The sequence below is a fragment of the Vipera berus genome, assembly GCF_964194415.1.
Source record: "Vipera berus genome assembly, chromosome: 3".
In the NCBI taxonomy this organism is placed as follows: Eukaryota; Metazoa; Chordata; class Lepidosauria; order Squamata; family Viperidae; genus Vipera; species Vipera berus.
This window is the reverse complement of record NC_138204.1, coordinates 149,021,890-149,044,299: the sequence shown is the minus strand read 5'-3', so window position 1 is coordinate 149,044,299 and position 22,410 is coordinate 149,021,890. Positions and strand designations below refer to the sequence as shown.

Below are 22,410 nucleotides of genomic sequence, written 5' to 3'. Positions count from 1 at the left end.
AAAAACAAATATCCTGGAGGAAGGAAATAGGATTTCCATATTGCTGCCAATAAACTATATGGACATGTCCTTAAAACTACCTAAAATGAATTGAAATTTCCCTTTATAAATGAACATCAGGTTGACAATTGCTTTTTATGTATAATTGTTAATAAAAACAAAACAGCATACCTTCTACATGAACTTGCAGTGTTGTGTAACTGTCAAGTGCTACATGCAGGATTCTATTAATAAGAAATGTCATGTGGAAAGCTGTCAGTCAGCCATATTCTAAGAAACAAAATACTATGACATAGCATCTTGTATTTTCAAATGAGATCATCTAATATATTTGACACAGATAAATTATAATGCAATTAGCTATCTGATCGAAGTAGACAAGTGTATATACACTTCAGGAATGTATTTTTGTAGATTTGAGGACTTGTGGAAAGTTTGTATTATTTAAATGCTATAAAATGTGTATTCTATCTGTAGGAAATGCAGGAAAACTCCTGCCTAGAAAGAATGCAGGGGTGACAAAAGTACACAGATTAGCACCTGACTATCTGAAAGACTCCCTACGTTAATAGGAACATGTTTGGGATCTAAGGTCAATAGAAGATACCTTCTTAAGTGATCAGCCAATTCCAGAAACTTATTTGTCAGGCATGTGGGAGACAGTAAATTCCTACATTGATCCCAAGCTTACAGATTCTACCCTTGAGAACACATGTTCTTTAAATATACCCAAACCAGCCACTGAGCTATGGAAGCTTTATAGCAATGCAATGATATCACTAAGAGAGTGGTCCACAACTTCTGGACCATTTGGGGTGGATGTAGGAGTACTAGGATGAGCCTTAAGGGTGAGAACAGTAGCATTTCACATCCCAGAGGCCTATGCTCATCTTTGTTTTACCATTTTTACCTGAATCGAAAAACATCCCCAAAAAAGGCAATGACAACTTATTTCCTTATCACTGCCAAGCAAATTGCATGGTTTCAGGAAGTTGTGATGGAATTCAGAAGTAGAAAAAGTCTTGGACATTATTTTGCAGGGCAATCTTTGGAAGGTCAAAAGACCACTCTTAATTTTTGTGAAGGTTGTTACAGTGACTGGAGTGGTGATGCAAATTGGTTGAGCCAATCATCTCGACTTACAAGCAATCGCATAGTGACCGTTTGAAGAAAATGGTACAGAAAAAAGTTACTTATGACCACTTATGACTCTTGCAGCATCCCCATGGTCACATGAGCATAATTCAGGTACTTGACAACTGGAATGTATTTATGACAGCTGCAATGTCCCAGGATCATGTGATCACCATCTGTAACCTTGCCAGCTGATTTACGGCAAGCAAAGTCAATGGGGGAAGCCAGAGTCGCTTAATGACTGCATAATACACCTAATAACTGCACTGGTTCACTTAACAACTGTGGCAAAAAGGTTGTAAAATGGGATGCAACTCATTTAACAATTGCCTTGCTTAGCAACAGAAATTTTGGGCTCAATTGTAGTCATAAGCTGAGGACCTGTATTACCTTTTTAGAATAGAATAGAATAGAATAGAATAGAATAGAATAGAATAGAATAGAATAGAATAGAATAGAATAGAATAGAATAGAATAGAATAGAATAGAATAGAATAGAATAGAATAGAATTCTTTATTGGCCAAGTGTGATTGGACACCCAAGGAATTTGTCTCCGGTGCATAAGCTCTCAGTGCACATAGAAGCAACAAGTGATAATTCATGATCATAATCATCATATTACCTTTTATATATATTTTTTCCATGGAGAATATGCAGGTTTATTTATTTTTAAGTTTATTTAAATTTTTGTTTTGTTCATTTCCTGTAACTACATTTTATGGTTTTAATTAATTTGAAGTAAAGATGGGAATGAATTAGAATTAGAGGAAATTCTTTTGATTGAAAGGAAGAAAAGAGCACCTAATATTTTAAAGCAGTTTGACAATTTGGCACCCTCCAGATACTATTGGGGGCACACCCTCGATGTAGGAGATGACCAGTCTGAGCCTGAGAAAGGGGTCAAAAGCATCATCAGTCATGAGTCCCTTTGAGTTCACAAGAGATCTAAGTCTAGCCCATCTTGAATTCCTTCTACTCTTATCTCCTGCTAATTTCCCTTAGCCTGCTAGTAGCTCATATTTTTGTAGAGAGCTTAAACTTGCAATAAATCTTTATACCCATTTGAACTGTCTGGCTCTCCTGATTTTCCTGGTGCTTGACACTTACCAATGAATACAGTGAGAAACTGCATTTCATTTTGAAGTTTCAGGGATTCCAGTGCTTATTGGATTTCTAGTTCCTTGGAAGGAAATTATTGAAATTATGCCTCTATAACATAATTCCTGTTCTCACCAATATTCTTGGTCAGCCTAAGCACCACAGAGTTTCTTCTACAGCCTAAGCCAACCTTTCTGCCTCCCCTTTCCAGTACCAGCTCCGACTGCTTAAAGAAGAGCAGATATTGGCCCTATCACTATCCCGAATACAATATTGCAAAAAATGAGTAATGTTCCATTCATTTGATTCTTTGGAGTTGTTTAGCCAATATTTCCTCAAGTCATTTTTTTTCCTGCGGCTCATATAAATTAGGACTATCAATTCTCCCTCTGTAAGCGTTCAAAGGGCATTGCTCAGATTGTCTATTCCAGGAGTCAGCAAATTAACCCATGGACCAAATCCAGCCCACAGGCTAAATGGACAGATTGCCAGGTTGGAGCCTCAGCTGAGCTCCCAGGACAGGATTGGGCCAGGGCTGGGGATCCTGGGCCCAGCAGCAGTCTATCTACAACCTCCTTGCTGGAGAGTTGATGCTATCTAATGCCTGCCTTGCTGTTTGGCCTGCAGTCCTGCCAGCCGCACACCAAGAGGGCAGGATCTGGCCCCTTACAAAAAGAGTTTGCCAACTTTTATTCTAGAGTACCGGTAATAGTGGAACCCACGAAAATCTTGAATTCTTAAAAAATAAATAAATACAGAAATTGAAATGAACTTTCGGATATGGTTCAGACTAGCTCCCCAAACCACAACGTCTTGGCATTATAGATATATTAAGATCAGAAAATTTACACCATGAACCCTCCCTCTCAGTGTTCCCCCCCCCACCTTTGCTCTCTAAGTCATCCATACCACGGTGAAGTGTTAATGCTTCACTCAGATTCGTTGCCAGTTTCCAATTCAGGTAGTTTCAAATTCCACCCTTCAACTCAATTAAGTGATTGCATTAAGATTTGGAGATATTTGGGAAGGGGGGGATTGGCGAGGAAAGGGCAGGAATATACTTTGCTCACACTTCAGCAAGTGTGTGATGCTGCAGAAATAACAAGTCAACCTACTTGTAAATATACATGAAGAAACAACTAGAAATACGCACACAAGATGTAGACTCCTAACTTGTCATCAAACAAGACATTTTTGAACATGCGCATATGTAGGAATGTATTTGCATCACAGTAGGGATATTCCTTAGGCTTTCAACTTTACTGTCTTTATTTTGGGGGAAAGTACGGATCCTAGTCTAGCAGATCCTAGTCTAGCAGAGTAAGAGAGTTGGACGGGACCTTGGAGATCTTATAATCTAAACCCCTGCTCAAGCAGGAAACTCTATACCAGTTCACACAAATAGTTGTACAATCTCTTCTTTAAAATATCCATTTTTGGAGCACCCACAACTTCTGGAGGCAAGTTGTTCCACTGTTTAATTGTTCTAACTGTCTATGTTACTATTAGTAGACTATCATTCCTCTTTAGGATGAATTAGTACCAGTACAGTGGTGACAATACGGTCACCATCTGCAGCAATCTAACAGAATAGAATAGAATAAAAACTTTATTGTCACAATCCTGCATTTAGTGCCATTTCACAGTTGTTTGCAGATTTCTGGAACGAAGACATTTTGTGCTCTGGTATTCCAGATTTAGATTCATCCTGTAACTCTCCCTCCCACAGTGGGAACTACTTTTATAGATGCAGCCTAGCTGTCAAATGCTCTTTTCTAAGGGAAGAAAAATTCCACCTGAGCTATAAACAGTGTTTGAAGCAAGGAAATTTTTTATTTATTTATTGAAAAACACTAACTACTGTAAGTATCTCTTCTGAGAAAGCAACTGAAGGATATAATTATCCTAAATAAATAAGCAAGAGTAAAGTAGATGTGACATTGTGTGAACACAATTAACACTCAATGTTTTCTATTTTTAAGTCTCTCTTAGGGCATCCTCCCATTGCACATATTTATAAATATACATTATGTATCTTCTAGCAGACCTACCGGAGGTTTTATGCTGCTAATCTTAAATTATTTTAAAATGTGCTTTCATTAAAAAACATTAGCAAGTATTATATTCATTATTTTCTAACTTACTTCTAAGTTCCGGTCAATACGTGCTTCTAATCTGTCATTATAGTATGTGATTTTAACCCTTCCCTTTAAATCAGTGGCTCCCAACCTTTTCTATACCCCACACCCCTAGAACGCGTCTGATATATTCTTGCACCCCTTACAAAAGTTCAAAATAACGGCAATGGATTATGGATATACACTATAATTTTGAAAACCCAAGTTTTCGCACCCCCTGAAATATCGTCTCACGCCCCCAGTTGGGAACCCCTGCTTTAAATGTTGGTGTTGACCTGTCATTCTTAAGAGTGCTGGATTCAGGAAAAAGGAACTGACTGGCGGAAAACACTGTGCAAGTTTCAAGGAAACTGTGAAGCACATCCCTTAGGGCAGGGGTCAGCAACCTGAAACAGTGAAAGAGCCACTCGGAACCGTTTCCCTCACAAAAGGAAAAACTGGGAGCCGCAAAAAATGTGTGCGCATGTGCGTACATGCATGCATGCACAGAACAGGGTTTGACTGAAGAGTGGAGCCAAGGCGTGATATGCACCTACCCTGCATATTTGAATTGATTGGTTGAACTTTTTTAGTCCCACTTTTTTTTTTTTTTTTGGACTGCACATGGCAAAGGACCGGGAGCCGCAAGAGACTGCTGAAAGAGCCGCATGCGGCTCTGGAGCCGCAGGTTGCAGACCTGCGCCTTAGGGTCACGGATAGCACTACAGAGCTTTCCCAATGCTGGCACCCTCCAGATGTGAAGGAAAGTGCCCCCCAGTTTCTGTCCAGCATAGTTTCTACGGGAGTCGCAACCCCACCCCCACCCCCCACATTCTTATTTATAACTTCACTTGGAAAGCCTGCTTCCAAGGCCGTCTCCCAAAGAAAGCCTGGGCATAGCAGCTTAATTGCACAAGGCAGCAGATTTCTGCACGGCTGCCTCTTCTGCCGTGGCACTTTTAATCTGGCACTGCCCGGGAATGAGGATGCGGCCAGCAGGTCCTCCGGGGGACCTCACGGAGCAGAAGCCGAGATTGGCAGGAAGGGCGGAAAACGTCTTCATGAAGCCGCAATAATTTTCCCCGGCACCTGCTCCGCCTTACCAGTTCAGACACTCCGAACGAGGCCTTTCCCCGAGGCCTGGGCTTGGCCAAAGGGCTTCCTCGCCTCCAGTTCCTTTCAGTCTTAGCAAAGCCGGCGGGGCCGCTGGGAAACCTGTCACGCACGCCTACCCGGCTCGGTGCATTTCCACACCCCACCTCCCCGTGCTTGCTTCTTCTTTTTTTTTCCCGCCGCCGCCACCACCCTCTCTCTTCGCGCTCTCCCGCTGGACTTGTCTTTATTTGGCGCTGTCGGAAACTCCCCGGGCTGCAACCTTCTCTCCCCCTCCCCACACTCCTCCACGCTTTGGGCTTCTTTTTTTGTGAGCGACACCGATTCATACTGAGGAGGGGGAAGAGCCTACGGATTTTCGCGGTGTTAAGAGAGGAGAAAAGACGCGCCGCGGCTCCTCAGAACAGGTAACCCCAGAGCAGGCGGCGGCGGCGGCGGCGAAGTGCGGGACAGGCGACAAAGACCAACCCTTTTGGCCCCTAAAGCGATGGGCAGGGCAGGGAGTGGGGTGGGGTGGAAGGATGCGTTTTGGCCTGGCGGCAGATATAAGGAGAGGGGGGGGGACACTTGGCCATGGGCCACAACTGTGTAGAGCAGGGGTCTTCAAACTTGGCCCTTTTATGACTTGTGGACTTCAACTCCCAGAATTCCTCAGCCAGCTTTGCTGGCTGAGGAATTCTGGGAGTTGAAGTCCACAAGTCATAAAAGGGCCAAGTTTGAAGACCCCTGGTGTAGAGGGTTTCCCGACAAGGCGAGCGGGGCTGTGTGTGTGTGCGTGCGTGCGTGCGTGCGTGTGCCTGTGTCTGCGCGCGCCTCTCCATAGGCTGCTGGAGACCGCGCTCGGTTTGGCCAGGACGGACGCGGCTGTGTAGCGGGCGCTTCTCTGGCTGCTGCAGTCTAAGAAAAAGCAATCTGGCTCGCTCTATCTGCTGTATTCCCTGCCTGTCTGCCTGCCCCCGCCCATTTGAGGCAGTGGCCTGCGCCAAGAGTGGGCAGGTCTTGGAGGTGTGTGGGCGGAGGTCCCCTTCCCGGAATGGGATTTTTTTGGGGGGTGGGGGGGGGTATTGGGTGCCGACTCCGTCGTGGTCCGAATGCGGCGGAGTGTGGACATGCTGAACTCGCAGCCTCTACCTGCAGGGAAGGTACTTTTCACCTGGTGGGATTTCATCTCCTCTGAATTGGCGGCGTTGCGAGAAGCCTCCCCCCACCCCCGGTTTAGGGAAGTAACCGTGTGTGGAAACAGACCACCCCCTTCTCTGGGCCGTCAGGAAAAGAAAAGAGGCCTAATCATTTTGTTACGATTAGTGCTTTCATGAACAATTTTTTTTAAAATGCGTGTTTCCAGATGAGGCAGCCTGAGCTACATGTGTGTCGCTATATATATACATTTTGTATGACCACCATCTGCCTATTCCTGCTTCTGTAATATCTCTCTTCTTAAGAACATCATCATCGCAAAAGGATATATATATATATGAGCTAATATATATAGATAGATATATAGATATAGATATATAGATATAGATAGATAGATAGATAGATAGATAGATAGAGATAGATAGATAGATAGATAGATAGATAGATAGATAGATGATATAGGTTTTTTCCCACGTAGAATTGAAGGTGTAGGAGCAACGTTTCAACGGAATCCCATCCGTCATCCTCAGGCTGGTGGCTTCAGCTTCCTTCTTCTGGGAGAAGCATATATATATATATATATATATATATATATATATATATATATATATATATATATATATATATATATATATATATATATGTATGTATGTATGTATGTATGTATGTATGTATGTATGTGTATGTGTATATGTGTATATATATATATATATATATATATATATATATATATATATATATATATATATATATATATATATATATATATATATATATATATATATATATATATATATATATATATATATATATATATATATATATATATATATATATATATATATATATATATATATATATATATATATATTTTCGTAGATTATATATATATTCATTCCAGTTAAACATTTAGAAAGTAGCGCATTCCAGAATGAAAAAGCAGACCTTTTTGTCCTTTGAGTATACAATATGTTATGTAAATCTAGGCTTGCAACTTGCAATGACAAATTATTTCCAAATAAGGATAAACTAGTTTGCAACTGGACTGTGGACTGCATTTACGAGCTAATATAATAAAACATTACCATTTTGTGCTTCAATAAATTTAACAGTGTGTCCAGAATAATTTCATTCCCAAATATAAATGTGGGATTGTGACTTTATTAAGAAAAGCGCATAGATGTATATGTGAGGTCACCAGGAGTTGCATTTGCCTCAAGCACTGCTTCACCTCTCTTACTAGTACTTAGAATAGATTATTTTTCAATGAAATTATCTCTGTGGAGTTCTTAATGATCTCTGAGTTTGGTGGTTTGCTTGCAGATATTTCATTACCTAGTTAGTAACATCATAATCTGCATGGTTTTATTAAAAACCTAATTCTCTGTATATGAAAATCAAAGCCAAAAATCACCCATGTTTTGGAGACTACAAGGGTTGTTTCTTTTAATATTTCATATATTACACATACATATTAACATAGTCTTTGCCAATAAACTTGCCATTGTTTTTATTTAAACTTATTAAGTATACTGTTGTTTTTAATATCTTTAGAATAAACATCAGCAAATAAAATAGTTCATAAAAATTCAGGAGACTAGAAAACAACAAAAAAATTCTCATTACATAAAGAGTAGCATGTTCCTATGTCTACTGAAAAATGAGCCAAGGTCATCACTGCATTTTGTGTTTCAGTCACTTCTTTCAAACCCACTTCAGGTCATCTATTCTGGGATAGGAATAAAACAAGCTTTCTTAAATAAATAAATCTAATAAAATAAGCATTATGAATCTAACACAAGCACTAGAATCTAAAAAGCCAGGTGGAGAATGAAAGTTTATTTTGTTAAAATGAAATGATTTTAATAAGGACAACTAAAAACTGAAACTGGGATGAATCCTAGGGATTGAAAATGTGGAAACATTTGTTCATAATTGGTAGTAGAAGGGATGTGCTAGTTCAAAATGGTAGAAGGTTAAGTTGTGAGATCATTTGAATCATTTTAATTTCTCCTTCACTAGACGGTTTTCTGTTTTTATTCAGCACAGTAACAATATAAGGAATGAGTCATTGTTCCCCATGACTCTAGAGTTGCCATTTCTGGACTAAGTGACCACTAGATGGCAGGAAATAGATACTGAAATATGTAACTCTTTGCTGACACCTACTGAGCAACTATATTTGTACAGACTGGATATGCCAACCATGACATGATTTCCCATTTGATGGATACTAAGTTCAGAATCCTAACTGAAATCATAAAAGTTTGGAAAAGAGAATGAAACTACATGAAAACTGGGTACAGATAGTGCTTGGTTAATGATCATTCATTCAGTTTGGTCGCTCAGCAGTGAGACACAGATGAAGTGGGCACAGCAGCGCCTGCATTTTCTGCATTGCATGAGAAAAGTACATCTTCTTTCACTTGTCCTTACCACCATAGAGGGGCAATCCAGAGCATCCTGTCTTATTGCATTACTGTCTGGTTTGGAAGCATCATTGCATCAGACAGGAAGATGGTGCAGAGAGTGGTGAGGATGGCAGAAAAGATTATTGGTAATTCACTTCCTTCTATCCAGGACATAGCATATAAGCGATGCTTGAGCAAGGTCTGCAGGATTATCTGAGACACTACACATCCTCTTCACAAACTGTTTTCCTTGTTACCTTCTGGGAGGCGGCTTCGTGGTATCCGAAACAGAACATCCAGATTCAATCACAGTTTTGTTCCATATAGCATCAACCTTGTGAACTCTCAAGTTTCCACTTTCTGCTATGTGTTCAAAATGGACAGTGATTAATATTTATATGTATATATACGTATGGGCATAAAGATATCTCTCTCTCTCTCTCTCTCTCTCTCTCTCTCTCTCTCTCTCTCTCTCTGTGTGTGTGTGTGTATGCGTGTATGTGTATAGCATGAGTATATGTGTGTTATGTATGTGTATGGATAGATAAATACCTTCTTTTGAGAGTAGGCCACATAATTTCATTTTTAATGTGGGCCAGTGTGCCCACAGTAAAAAAATGACAATAAAGATTATCTTATCTTATCCTATTCTGTCCTGTCTTATCTTATCGTGTTATCTTCAGTGACCATTCAAAGTTATGACAATGCTGAATGAGGAGACTTATACCTGATCCTTGAAATTGTGGCCATTGGAATGATCATGTGGTCAACCACATGACCACTCCAATGGCCACAACCAACATGCGATTAAAATGGTTAGAGTGTCCTGCAGTCACAGCCGGCTTCTCACATGCATAGACAATGAAAATGGCAATCGTGTGACATGCTTCATGACCCATGCAAGATTTCCTTGTTGACTGGAAGGGCCAGAACTGCTGTCATAAGTTTGTGCAGTCATGTGACATCACACTTTTCGACCACCTTGGCTAGTAATATTGTTCCTGTTTTCAATTACCATGCTTTGCTAAGTACCCCTGGTATACTGTGAAACATAGAAAATGGTTTTTCTTTTTTAATTTTAAATTCTGGCCATTGGCAAGTGGCTTACATAACTACATTTCTATATATACTAATACATTATTCTGTGCATAGAAGTAAGACTGAAACATTGTTTTGATTTTCATCATTATTTACTTCAAGCCAAGCAAGCTATAGCCAAACCAGATTTCCTGAAAATATTGAGAAAGTGTGAAGTGGGTAGCATTTAAGTAAAATATTTTAATCTGCTTGTATGCAGGATGAAAAGGGCTATACTATGAATTGCAGAATTATTTGCTGTTCCTTTGAAGCTAATTATCTTTAGATGTTTTAAATATACTTGTAGTTTTCATCAAGAAATTTGCCTCGTTGAAGTAACACAGAAATGTGAACAATGCATATTTTTAAACAATGTTTATCCTGGCTTTTTTTCTGTTCATGATTTGAAATAATTATGTTAATTATGAGTTGGGGTAAGTACTGGTAAAAAGTTTTTCTATTAACTTTCAAAATAGTCTTGCACATACATTTTTACGTTTATTTGAATTCTGAATGGAATAGAAGACATTATGGACTTGCCATTCATTCATTCATTCTTCTTTGACTCATTAAATTCTATTATCTATATATAGACCTCCCAGAGTTGTCGAGAGTCAGGTGGCATACAAATTTCATGAATGAATGAATGATATACTGAAATACATGCTGTTACTGGATATTAACAGCATTTGCTTCCTTCCAGTAATTGGATTTGTGGCATTAATTAACTGGATTGCAAGCACTTCAGAATATTTGATTAGTGCATAGCCAAAGAGATACTCTCTACTTTACATAACTATTGATAGAGGAGATACTTAAAATGTTACATTTTATTGGCTGCAAAAAGAAAATAAAACAAAAAAATAAGCATCTGTGTATGGTGATTCAAAAAAGTAGCACTAAATGTTATATGGATAATTAGAAACAATGTTGCCTTGGTAACTTTAAATCAGCCATTTTTTTCAAAATATTCTGGTTGTTATGGCATCAAAAGTTATTACATCCATATGTGAAAAAACCTTCTTTCCTTCTTCCTTCCTCCCTCATATGAATATGTGTATCCAACATTTGGTATTCTAAAGCAGGAATGTCCAGATTTTAATCTTAAGGCTTTTTAACAGGAAGAAACTCCTGTCCCACCAAAATTGTGAGATATATTACAAGCCTACCCCTATTTTGTTTCTTGTTACTGTTGATGATTAAATCAGTCTCAAGGAAAAATACTTTCTTAGTAAGTTGAATTTGCAGATGTCTTACGGACTTGAAAAGGTCTTATGGACTTTAGGCATTATTTTAAAAATATCCTTGGGTTTCTAGTGTTTGATGGAATTATAAGAGAAGGTTAAAGATGCTTATTGAGGAAAATGGATTTGCATAACAACTGCTGCATCCACTTAATGACCATTGTAAAGAATGGTGATTACTTACCTCGACTTACGACTGCAACAATTCATTACCATAATTTATTTATTTATTTTATTTATTTATTTATTTGTTTTTATAAACCGCCCTTCTCCCGAGGGACTCGGGGCGGTGTACAGAGTAAGGTAGGTATACAGATTGAACAATAGTGAAAAACAATAGTAAAAACAAACTGGGACCCCAATTAGAGCTATCAGGCCAGGCCGGACTGCTGGAACAGGTAAGTTTTTAAGTCGCGCCGGAAGGTGCGGAAGTCGGGGGCCATCCGGATTTCGGTTGGCAAGCAGTTCCAGAGTGCTGGCGCACCCACTGAGAATGCCCTCCCCCTGGGGGCCACCAGCCGACATTCCTTGAGCGGTGGCACCCTGAGGAGGCCCTCTCTGTGGGAGCGCACAGGACGGTGGGGTGCAGACATTGGCAGAAGGTGCTCCCGTAGGTAGTCCGGACCCATGCCATGTAGGGCTTTGTATGTCATTGTTAGCACCTTGAACTTCACACGGAAGGCAACCGGAAGCCAGTGCAGCGCACGGAGGAGAGGTGTGATATGGGAGTATCGGGAGGCTCCCAAGAGTGTCCGTGCCGCTGCACTTTGCACCAGTTGAAGCTTCCGAGTGGATCTCAAGGGCAGCCCCATGTAGAGAGCGTTACAGTAGTCTAGGCGAGAGGTCACAAGGGCATGGGTGACTGTACGTAAGGCATCCAGGTCCAGATAAGGCCGTAGTTGGCGAACTAGTCGAACCCGGGAGAAGGCCCCCTTGGTCACCGCTCCTATGTGATCTTCCAGGGAGAGCTGCGAGTCTAGGAGGACACCCAGGTTGCGGGCCCTATCAACAGGGGGTAGTAACTTGTCCCCGATGTTAAGGGATGGGATGTTCTGAGTATCCTGGCTTGCCGGTACGTACAGCCATTCAGTCTTGTCCGGGTTCAGTTGAAGCCTGTTCCTCCCCATCCATTCCCGGACCGCTTTCAGGCAGCGGGACATCACATCGAGGGCATCACTGATGTTGTTTGGAGTTGAGATGAAAAGCTGGGTGTCATCAGCATACTGATGGTACCCTACTCCAAAGCTGTGAATGATCTCACCCAGCGGTTTCATGTAGATGTTGAACAGGAGAGGCGAGAGGACCGACCCCTGGGGGACTCCGCAAGCGAGAGGCCTCGGGGTCGACCTCTGTCCCCCTGCCAGCACCGACTGCGAGCGACCCTGGAGAAAGGAGGAGAACCACCGCAGAACCGTGCCTCCCACTCCCAGTCCCCTGAGGTGTCGCAGCAAGATACCATGGTCGATGGTATCGAAAGCCGCCGAGAGGTCTAATAAGACTAGGACAGAGGAATGGCCCCTGTCCCGGGCTCTCCAGAGATCATTCATCAGAGCGACCAATGCCGTCTCCGTGCTGTAGCCCGGCCTGAAGCCCGATTGGTACGGGTCTAGATAAACCGCTTCATCCAGGATCTGAGGAAGTTGGTGCGCCACCACGCTCTCAACAACCTTCGCAAGTGGAGACTGGACGAAAGTTATTCAAAGAGGATGGGTCCAAGGTGGGCTTCTTGAGGAGAGGTCTCACCACCGCCTCCTTCAAGGCGGTGGGGAAGTGACCCTCACTCAGAGAAGCAGAGATGACCGCCAGGAACCAGCCTCGTGTCCCCTCTCGAGCTGCATACGCCAGCCAGGAAGGGCACGGGTCCAGTAAGCATGTGGAGGAGCTCAACCTCCTCATAATCCTGTCCACTTCCTTAGGAGTCACAGGATCAAATTCCTCCCAGATGACGTCGACAAGACTGTCCATGTCTTGTTCTTCCAGCTCAGCCCAGTTGGAGTCCAGGCCGGTTCGAATCCGAGCAATTTTATCCAGCAGATATTGACCGAATTCCTCGGCTCGACCCTGCAAGGGTTCCTCCCTCACCTCTTGGTTCAGTAGGGAGCGAGTCACCCTGAACAAGGCAGCCGGGCGATTATCTGCGGACGCGATGAGGGTGGAAAAGTAGTTGGATTTTGCCACCCTTATCGCAGCGAGATAAGACCTGGTGAGGATTCTTAATCGCAATCGGTCGGATTCGGATCGACTGGATCTCCAACGGCTCTCTAGGCCCCGTCTCAATTCCTGTTGTCAAGTCAGGATCTACCTATAATGTAAATAACATCTAATACATTTTATAGCTAAAAAGAACATTTTTGAGATGTTTCCAGCTTTCAGAGCATATTTGGGGACACTTCCTTCTAATTTCCATTGAAAACAAATTGTAAAAAGTGAAGTCACAAGAAAAGGAAATGCAGAAATTACAGATAGCGATAATTACCTTATTTACAGTAGTTATTAGCTAAATTGTTGGGAGATCACACAGACCTCGCATTCATGAGGTGGTTAACACATTTAATGTGATTTTTAAAACAGTTTAATCGAGGTGAAAACTTAAGTTGTGGAGTTTAGCCAAGGCTGGATATTTTCTCCATATGTTCTACTTCTAAGATGCTAACAGACGTGCAATGTTAACTTAAAAAGAAAAAAGATGCAATTTGGCAACATTTATTCATTTCCATGTGCAGGGCTGTCTGTGGTGATGGTCATTGGTTTCAGAATAGTGGGCATGGCTTGGCAATTTAGCCCCACCCCTTTTTACATGTGTACAATGCATGAATACTCTTTTAAAAGAGACAGCGTTTTGATTGCCTCTTCATGCATGGCATTTTGAAGCCAGTGATTGACACTGCAGATAGCCCTGAGTTTGGAAGAGGTATTCACAACCAGAAAATTAACTGAGTTTGGTCTAGTGGTTAAGGAACCAGACTAGAAAGCAAGAGACTGTGAGTTCAAGCCCTACCTTGGGCCCATCACTCACTCAACTTGCCTCGCAGGGTTGTTTTCGTGGGGAAAATACGAGGAAGGTCTGTTTAATGTGTTCACCACCTTGAGTTATCCATAAAAATAATAAAATGGTGTGTGTGTATGTAAAAATATAATTTCGTGGTTCTCTAAAATCTACACTTCTCATACCACAGGTAGTATTATGTGTATCTCTTAATTTTTTTTCAGAATGGCAGAGGTGGCTTTGATAGAAAGGTTGGAAAAAGCTGTAATTAGGCTTGAATCATTATCAGAATCACATAGAACTGCTGGAACTATCAATGGAATCAATGGAGGTATGATTTTATTGTTTCAGAAACTATTTTTATTTGGTTGAAAAGTGAACACCTAAATGTCCTGTAGTGGTAACATAAAGAAAGCTAAAAGATAATCAATCACTTCCATCATGTTTTTAAATTATCTGTATGGAATATTAATCTTTCATTTTAATCAAAGTTTTATGTTCTGCAGAAAAGATGTGTAATTCATCTATTATCCACATTATTGATATTATTGATATTTCAACATTACTGTTTTGATTGTTACAAATAATTTACTGTCCAGTAAAACAAAAATTAGCAGAAAAGTTCTGTGTTGCAAAATGAAAATACCTATTTTCCACTTTTTGACATTGGATTAAAAATGTACTTTGGTCACTAAAAGTAGTTTAAGGATTATTTTTATTTTGGGTTTGTTTGTTTTTTTTGCATACTGTTTTCCATTGGGGTTTTTCCCATTGTATTTCTATAATCCATCTCAAGAAGCACGTCATAGTTGTCTGATAACTTAGACAAAAACACAGTTAACAAACTACTAATCCAGTGGAAAAAATAATAATAATAATAATAATAATAATAATAATAATAATAATAATAATAATAATAATAATAATAATAATAAAGTTGGAAGGGAACTTGGAGGTCATCTACTCCAACCCCTTGCTCAGGCAGGAAACCCAATACCATTTCAGACAAATAGCTGTCCAGTCTGTTCTTAAAAACTTCCAATGTTGGAGCATTCCCCATAGATTACAGTACAATACAATCAGCTCTTTTAGCTTTACAGTACTGTAATACTTTATAACAATTATACATGCTTTGGTGCCTCGATTTGTGGATCATAGACATTCAGAGTAAAGCTTTTCATAATGTCAGCAGTAAGGTGCTTTCCTCCCATCTCTGAGTTAGGAGAAAAGAATATCAGTGGAGAAAGTGCTCTCTGTGCTGATTACCTCTGCCTTGCCTTAGACTCAGAACCAATTACCATCCCTTCCCCTCTAATCTAGTGTCCTCAGTCTATAGGCATGAAAACCAACCACCGATCATGTGTTGGGGCATTGTTGAGTGTTCAGGTGGTGTTTTTTTTTTTGTCAGTGTGTATTAGATTTTTCATTGTGGATACTTTCTTGGACTTTGTTTTTGCTGAAAATAGAGGCTTCTGCTTCAAGACCTTATAGCTTCCATAAGGTAAAGGTAAAGGTTCCCCCGCACATGCGTGCTAGTCATTTCCAACTCTAGGGGCCGGTGCTCATCTCTGTTTCAAAGCCGAAGAGCCAGCGCTTGTCCGAGGACGTCTCCGTGGTCATGTGGCCGGCATGACTAGACGCCAAAGGCGCACGGAACGCTGTTACCTTCCCACCGTAGTGGTCCCTATTTTTCTACTTGCATTTTGACGTGCTTTCGAACTGCTAGGTTGGCAGAAGCTGGGACGAGTAACAGGCGCTCGCTCTGCTACGCGGCACTCGGGATTCAACCCGCCAAACTGCCGACCTTCTGATCGACAAGCTCAGCGTCCTAATCCACTGAGCCACCGCGTCCCTTATAGCTTCCATACACAAGGCCAATTTGTGACATCGTTTTCTGCTAAGGCTAAGGAAGCAGGACTGTGCGTGGAGAATTTCCTCCACCTACTGCAGTTCCTAACTGAGATTCCCTGCTGCTGAAATGGCCAATTCTCTTTATCAAGAGCTGGCAATCGCATTTTTTTTAAAAAATTAATAATTAAAAAAATATTTTTTTTAAAAAATGTATAGTTTCAAGCTGTTATCCAAATCCTCCAGAAATTTTCTCTTGTATTATTTCCACACTGGGGCTTTCAGTGGTTAGAAGGACAATGGAGGAAGAGGCCCTGAAAAATGCAGAAAGGGGATCTCACTGCTAGTGATGATCTGCAGGGCCTCCTCTTTGCTCCCCTGACTAATTCAGAGCAGCCTGAAAGGTCCGTGTTTTGCTTGAGTTAGGAATCAGCACAGTCCTTCCAATTCCATTTCTCCCTAATGGTCAAAGGTTCTAGCCTGACAATAGGAGACCTTAAGAAGCAATAGTTCATATTCCTGACACTTGCTTCTGGATCTCCATAATGTCCCAGCTTTGCTTTCTCTTCATCTCTGGGATGGGAACCTTCACAGCTTGAGGCTAATAGAGTTCACTTGAAGGAAGTCCTCCTTTGGCCCTTTGCTTCAAGATAGCAGCGCATTTAGTTGACAATTAGTCAGCTAAATCTAAAATGTTTTATTACTTTGCTTTAATTACTCTATTATTTAAAAAATAGATAGGGATTAAATATATGGGCTCCAGAAAAGGAACCTTGTTTTAGGATTTAAAGATTGGAAGTAGCTCATCTTAAATCTATTTCAGAACAAGTAAATAAAATGTTTACATTTTACAAAATTTCATACAAATTTTTATTATTACTCTGTGTGGAAAAAGATGGCACAGGCCAGGGCCAAAATGTAACAATAATTTAAATCTGGACATTTAGATTTGCTATGTTTGCTTCTGCAGCAATTGAGTTTACAAGATGCTTTCCTGGTTATATGAGGTTTTCATTTTAGATAATGAAATGAATAGAACGTTTTAGCCAGTTCTTTCAGTTCAGCTTTCTTCCACAGAACTAGCACCATATGTTGAAGCTTTCGACAGACTCATGAATGAAAGTGTAGCTGAGTTTATAAAGAATAGCAAGATCCTTGATGGTGATATAAAGACTCATGTAAGTATTTATTTGTTTTAGTTTCTAATTATGAAGATTTAATTTTCACAAAAAGGTGGGTCTTCCATTGATTCCCTCTAGACTACCAAAGGTCCAGTACTTGCTGAAATTTCAAAGGGTGAAGAAATAGCTTTCAAACCAAGTTCAAAAAGGAGATGAATCCAGAACTTCCTTATTCTAGCCAAAAATTGAGTTAAATGTATAGAAGTTAAATCCACTTTTCCCAACAGACAACTATAATATACTTAATGTAAATACTAAACAAAAGCTGGCCTGAGAATGTTATTCAATTATAAATGTTTTGAAAGAATATAAATGTGAAGACCACTTACAATATCCTCAGACTTAAGTTTGGTTTAGCTAAACTGATATTTATTCTCAATATTCAGTTCTAGATCATCTGCCTGGCTCTTCTTTCAATTATATTAAATTTGCTAATTGAAAACATTTCCTAAAATCAATGTTAACTCCTAATCATATTAAAATTATTACCAAGATCTGGTAGAATCAAGTCTGATTTTGTAACATAACTAGACGCAGGGCTTTTTTTCTCATAGAACACTCAGAACGGCGTTCTGGCACCTTTTTTTTTTTTTGCAAAAAAAAAAAGCTCCCTCTGAAAGCCTATTGCTAGGCAGTCTTGGCCCTTTTTTATGACTCGTGGACTTCAACTCCCAGAAATCCTGAGCCAGCCATGCTGAGGGGAAAGGGAGAGGTTTCCAAGCTGAGCCATGCTGGCTTAGGAATTCTGGGAGTTGAAGTCCTTGAGTCATAAAAGAGCCTGCACTAGAAGAGGACATTTAAATTATTTACAGGATTACTTCTTTAGGAACTAAACTTTTAGAATGTAAAACAGCTAATTCAAAAAAGCCAACAGGAAAGAACCTCACATTTTTCATCTGCTTCTGTCTTTCGGAAGGTAAAATTAGATAAAATAATCTATTTCCTATGTTAACATCTCTGCAACAGTATAACAAAGTTTTGGATGATGGAATTATTTTTTATCTAAGGATAACTAATGATAACAGCTCTTAAATCTGTTATTTTGTTTTATTTTTGCACAAAAAATTGTATACTTTGCATTTGCATTCATTTACAAATAGAATATGTTGTTAAAATGTATTGGTGTTGAAATAATTAGTGCACACATATACCTAAAACTAGTTTATTGCATTTGGCAATTGTACTAAAAAAAATAATCTCATTGTAACCAATATAATTCATTTAATTTGAAATCAAGTGAAAAATTGATTTAAATTATTTTATTAAAAGAAATTAATGGCAATTCTTTTATAAGAAGTTGCCTCAAACAAAATGAGTTTGACATGCCTGCTCTAGATAGTTGAATGCTCCAAAATAAATTCTAGACCAGGCCTGTACGTGCAGCCTACCAAGCACCCTTGGACAGAGCACAGACTTTTTTTTAACAAAAAATAAGTAATAAAATCACCACCACTGCCCTGAATGTCATGTTGCCTAGTGCCTCCATGGCTTACCATGACCACGAACTCCAACACTGTAGATGCTCCTCTAGTCACCAAATCATTGATTAGCCCAGCAGCATTCCTTTGCAGACCACAAAGATTTTTAATTTATCAGTGTGGGCCTTTCCCTTCTACAAGTTGCACAGACCTCTTCTAAATTTTCCTCTTGCCTTTCTGAGTTAACTCCTTGGTCTGTCATTGAGCAAGAATTGACTTTGTAGGGAAGCATATTATCATTTGATGTATATTTAACATATGTTCTACCTTTATTTACCGATTATATAATATTTGTAGCAAATCCACATGGCGAGGTTTGGGGCAACTTACAATATTTTTAAAATCATAAGATTAAAACATAAAAGCAGGGCTATTTTTCTGCATCGCCTGGCCCGCACCACCTCTGCCGCCCGCACCGTGCAGCCCCGCCGTATAGAGCGGGCCCTGCTGCTCCCACAGCACCAGCCATGCCGGCTCCGACCCCAGGGGGCAGCCCGCCACCAACACCCCTAGCACCCGTGAACGCAGCAGTGCCGCCGCCCCCCCTGGCCTCCTGCGCCCGCCACGATGAGAGTTCCGGCACCTTTTTTTAGGGGGAAAAAAAGAAGCACTGACTAGACCACGGGTCGGCAACCCGCGGCTCCGGAGCCGCAGTCCTCCTCCACCATTCTGGGAAAAAAAAAGTGGGAGTAAAAAAGTTCCATTGAGAGAATGAGGAGGTGGAGGTTTGGAGAGCTGGTGCCTTTCAGGGCCGAAAGAAACGTGAACGAAGGCAGCAGCTCTCCAAACGGGGGGCGGAGGTTTGGAGAGCTGCACACGCAGCTTTCCAAACCGCCAACATCCCGTTTGCAGAGCTTCCGCCTTCGTCCATGTTTGATGGAGGTGGCAGATCTCCAATCGGGTGCAAAGCATCTGCGTTTGCTGCGCTTGTGCCGTTTGTTGGGTCACTTCTGGGTGATCACGGGGGCCCTGGACGATGTGGGGTTTTGTAGCAAAGCCTGGTAGGAAAAGGCTTCATCGGGACACGCTTTCCTGCTTGGGGGGGCTTCCGAAGCTACGAATCGCCCTTTCCAGTTTGCAGCAGTAGTGGCAGCAGCTGGAAGGCGGCGTGAAAACCGGTCCGCGAACCTCTTGTTTCCTGGGGGGGAAGAGTTGGAGCCTGTTGTTTTGCGCATGCACGCGCATACACACCCTTCTTTGCGGCTCCCAGTTTTTTCTTTTGTGAGGGAACCAGTTCCGAGTGGCTCTTTCACTGTTTCAGGTTGCCGGCCCTTGGACTAGTAGACGATATCATATATTAGTGCGATGACATTAGGAATTGTCCTGCATAGTCTATTTATATCATTACCTTTCTTTAGCTCTGCAATACATTTTCTTAAAAGTTTTCTGACTTAGGCTGCACTGCGAAAAAGAGACCATGGTGGATCTCAGTGGACTTGATCCAGCACCTGTGCTTTGCCTTAGCAGGTCAAAGAAGGAATGCCTTTCTTCTACATATCTTGTAGGCCACATGTCCCATGCATTATGTGTACAGCTGCTTCTTCTTTCATACCAGGAGTTGAAAAGCAAGTTGTATTTGGTTTCAGAAAACACCTGTTGTCCAGAAAACTGTCCGATACACAGGAAACAGTATATTATATCTTGGAATATGTTTAGGGTATTTTTAAACATAATCTTATGCATAATTACTGGAGGAGAAACCCAGAGAATTAAATGGAACTTTCAAAGTTAAACATATGTAAGGTCACATTAACATGGACATAAATATCTACGTCCAACCTTGTGAATTTAATTTATCCCATGTGATCTATTTAATTATACTCTGTTCTCAGTTGAACTCGGAGTTTAAGTGATATTGATATTTAACTGATATAATATATTTTGCTTGTTTATTTATATGTAGTTTTTAAAATTCTGTCTAGAAATACTGTAGTAAATGTTGAGAGTCAATTTGTAAACTTCAAGCATAGGAGAGCAAGACATAAAGTGTTTTAATTAAAACAACTTTAATTTGCTGAACCCTATGCTGAAAGGAAAACCAACCTTTTGGAATAAAAAAATCATACTAGTTCACATGGAACTCTTTTGGGGCCAAAGGAATTGACAGGGCTAGTGACAACCCACAGATACTGTATATATGCTTAAGCATATGCTCACTTTCAACCTACATGTAAAATACTCATTAGCTGGGGGAGCAAGTTTTTTTATTCTTAAATGATTCCCTCCACCGTGAATAACAGGTTTTTTTTAATTTTGATTTAACTGGTTGAATTCAGCCATTGAGCTCTGGCTTAGCACAGATATGAAAAACTACAGCCTATGGTTGCATATAGCACATGCTAGCAATTTTATTTCAGCCATAGATCTCTCAACAAGGTTAGTCGCCCAAAATTTGGCTATGGGGATATTTGGGATTTTCTTTAAGAGGTGAAATGGGTGCCAACCATCTCATCTTTTAAAAATTTCCAAGACATCTCAAAATTTCCAAGGCTCCCTCAAAAATCAAGGTTACTTGAGATTTGGTCCGTGTCTGTTTTTGAAGCATAATACAGTTTTCATTATGCATGGAAAACCTGTTGCAGCTGTTAGGTTACCAAAAGTTTGTTTCTTCATTTCCTTGTCAAACAAAACCAGAAGGATATAATGCTTCTTTTATTTAAATATTTTGTTCGTATCTGACCTCAAAGCTGTAATAAATAAATTTGAATTTTGATCGTTTCCCTACTTACTCAGTCTTCTTAAAGGTTTTATGTGCCATGCAAAAAGCAGCCAAGGTCTGCATAAATTTGTACCTCACCTTATATATTGAAAAGGAAAAAACCCCAAATGGGTGATTGTTTTTAATCATATTTGCTGATAGCAAAAAAATATTATTCTATATTACTTGATTAGAAGGTAATTGTTCTGAAAGACCTCAGTTCAGTTAATAATTTTGGGAGTTAGTTTTATAATAAACGCTACAAAGCTGAAAGCATTATTTATTATAGCTGGCTTAGGTGAGTAACTTGCAGCCATTAGCTCAATGTATACAGTAGCTCCCAAAAGGTCAAGGCTTCATTCTGAACCACTTCTTGAACTGGTGATCTGATAGATTGGTATCAAGTTTGGCTAAAGGAGGAATGATAGCCACAGTTGTCAAGGGAACACTTGCAATAAGTGCAAGCGGAACAAGCAACAATTTCTCTGTTCGACGTGCTCACATGTGAAAACAAATGAAAGGTTGGCTATTGCAGTGCAGGTAGTGCTTGATTTACAACAATTCATTTGCAAGTCGGTTGGTGACTTAACAACGGCACTGAAAAAAAGGGATTTATGGCCATTTTTCACACTTATGACTATCGCAGCATCCCCATGATCATGTGATTTACATTCGGATGCTTGACAACTGCTTCATATTTGTGACGGTTGCGGGGTCCTGGGATTGTGTGATCCTCTTTTGCAACCTTCTAACAAGCAAAGTCAGAGGGAAAGCCAGGTTCAGTTAACAACCGGGTTACTAACTTAACAACTGCAGGGGTTCACTTAACAAATGTGGCAAGGAAACTCATAAAAAAGGGGGCAAAACTCACTTAACAAATTTCTCAC

General features: G+C 40.4%; 1 protein-coding gene across 3 annotated transcripts in view; it reads left to right on the top strand.

Annotated features, from left to right (window-relative positions):
- Positions 1–4,898: 4,898 nt before the first annotated feature.
- CAP2 (cyclase associated actin cytoskeleton regulatory protein 2) overlaps positions 4,899–22,410 on the top strand; it is a 49,236-nt gene continuing 31,724 nt past the window's right edge. The window contains exons 1-3 of one of the 3 annotated variants that reach the window (XM_081325795.1): positions 4,899–5,870; positions 14,543–14,649; positions 17,244–17,344. In XM_081325795.1, coding sequence (XP_081181921.1) covers positions 14,544–14,649; positions 17,244–17,344 — 207 coding nt within the window. In that variant the 5' untranslated portion in view covers positions 4,899–5,870; position 14,543. Of the gene's footprint in view, positions 5,871–6,452; positions 6,469–6,523; positions 6,606–14,542; positions 14,650–17,243; positions 17,345–22,410 lie in introns of those variants that run through there. The other 2 variants (XM_081325797.1, XM_081325796.1) reach the window with 2 other exon arrangements.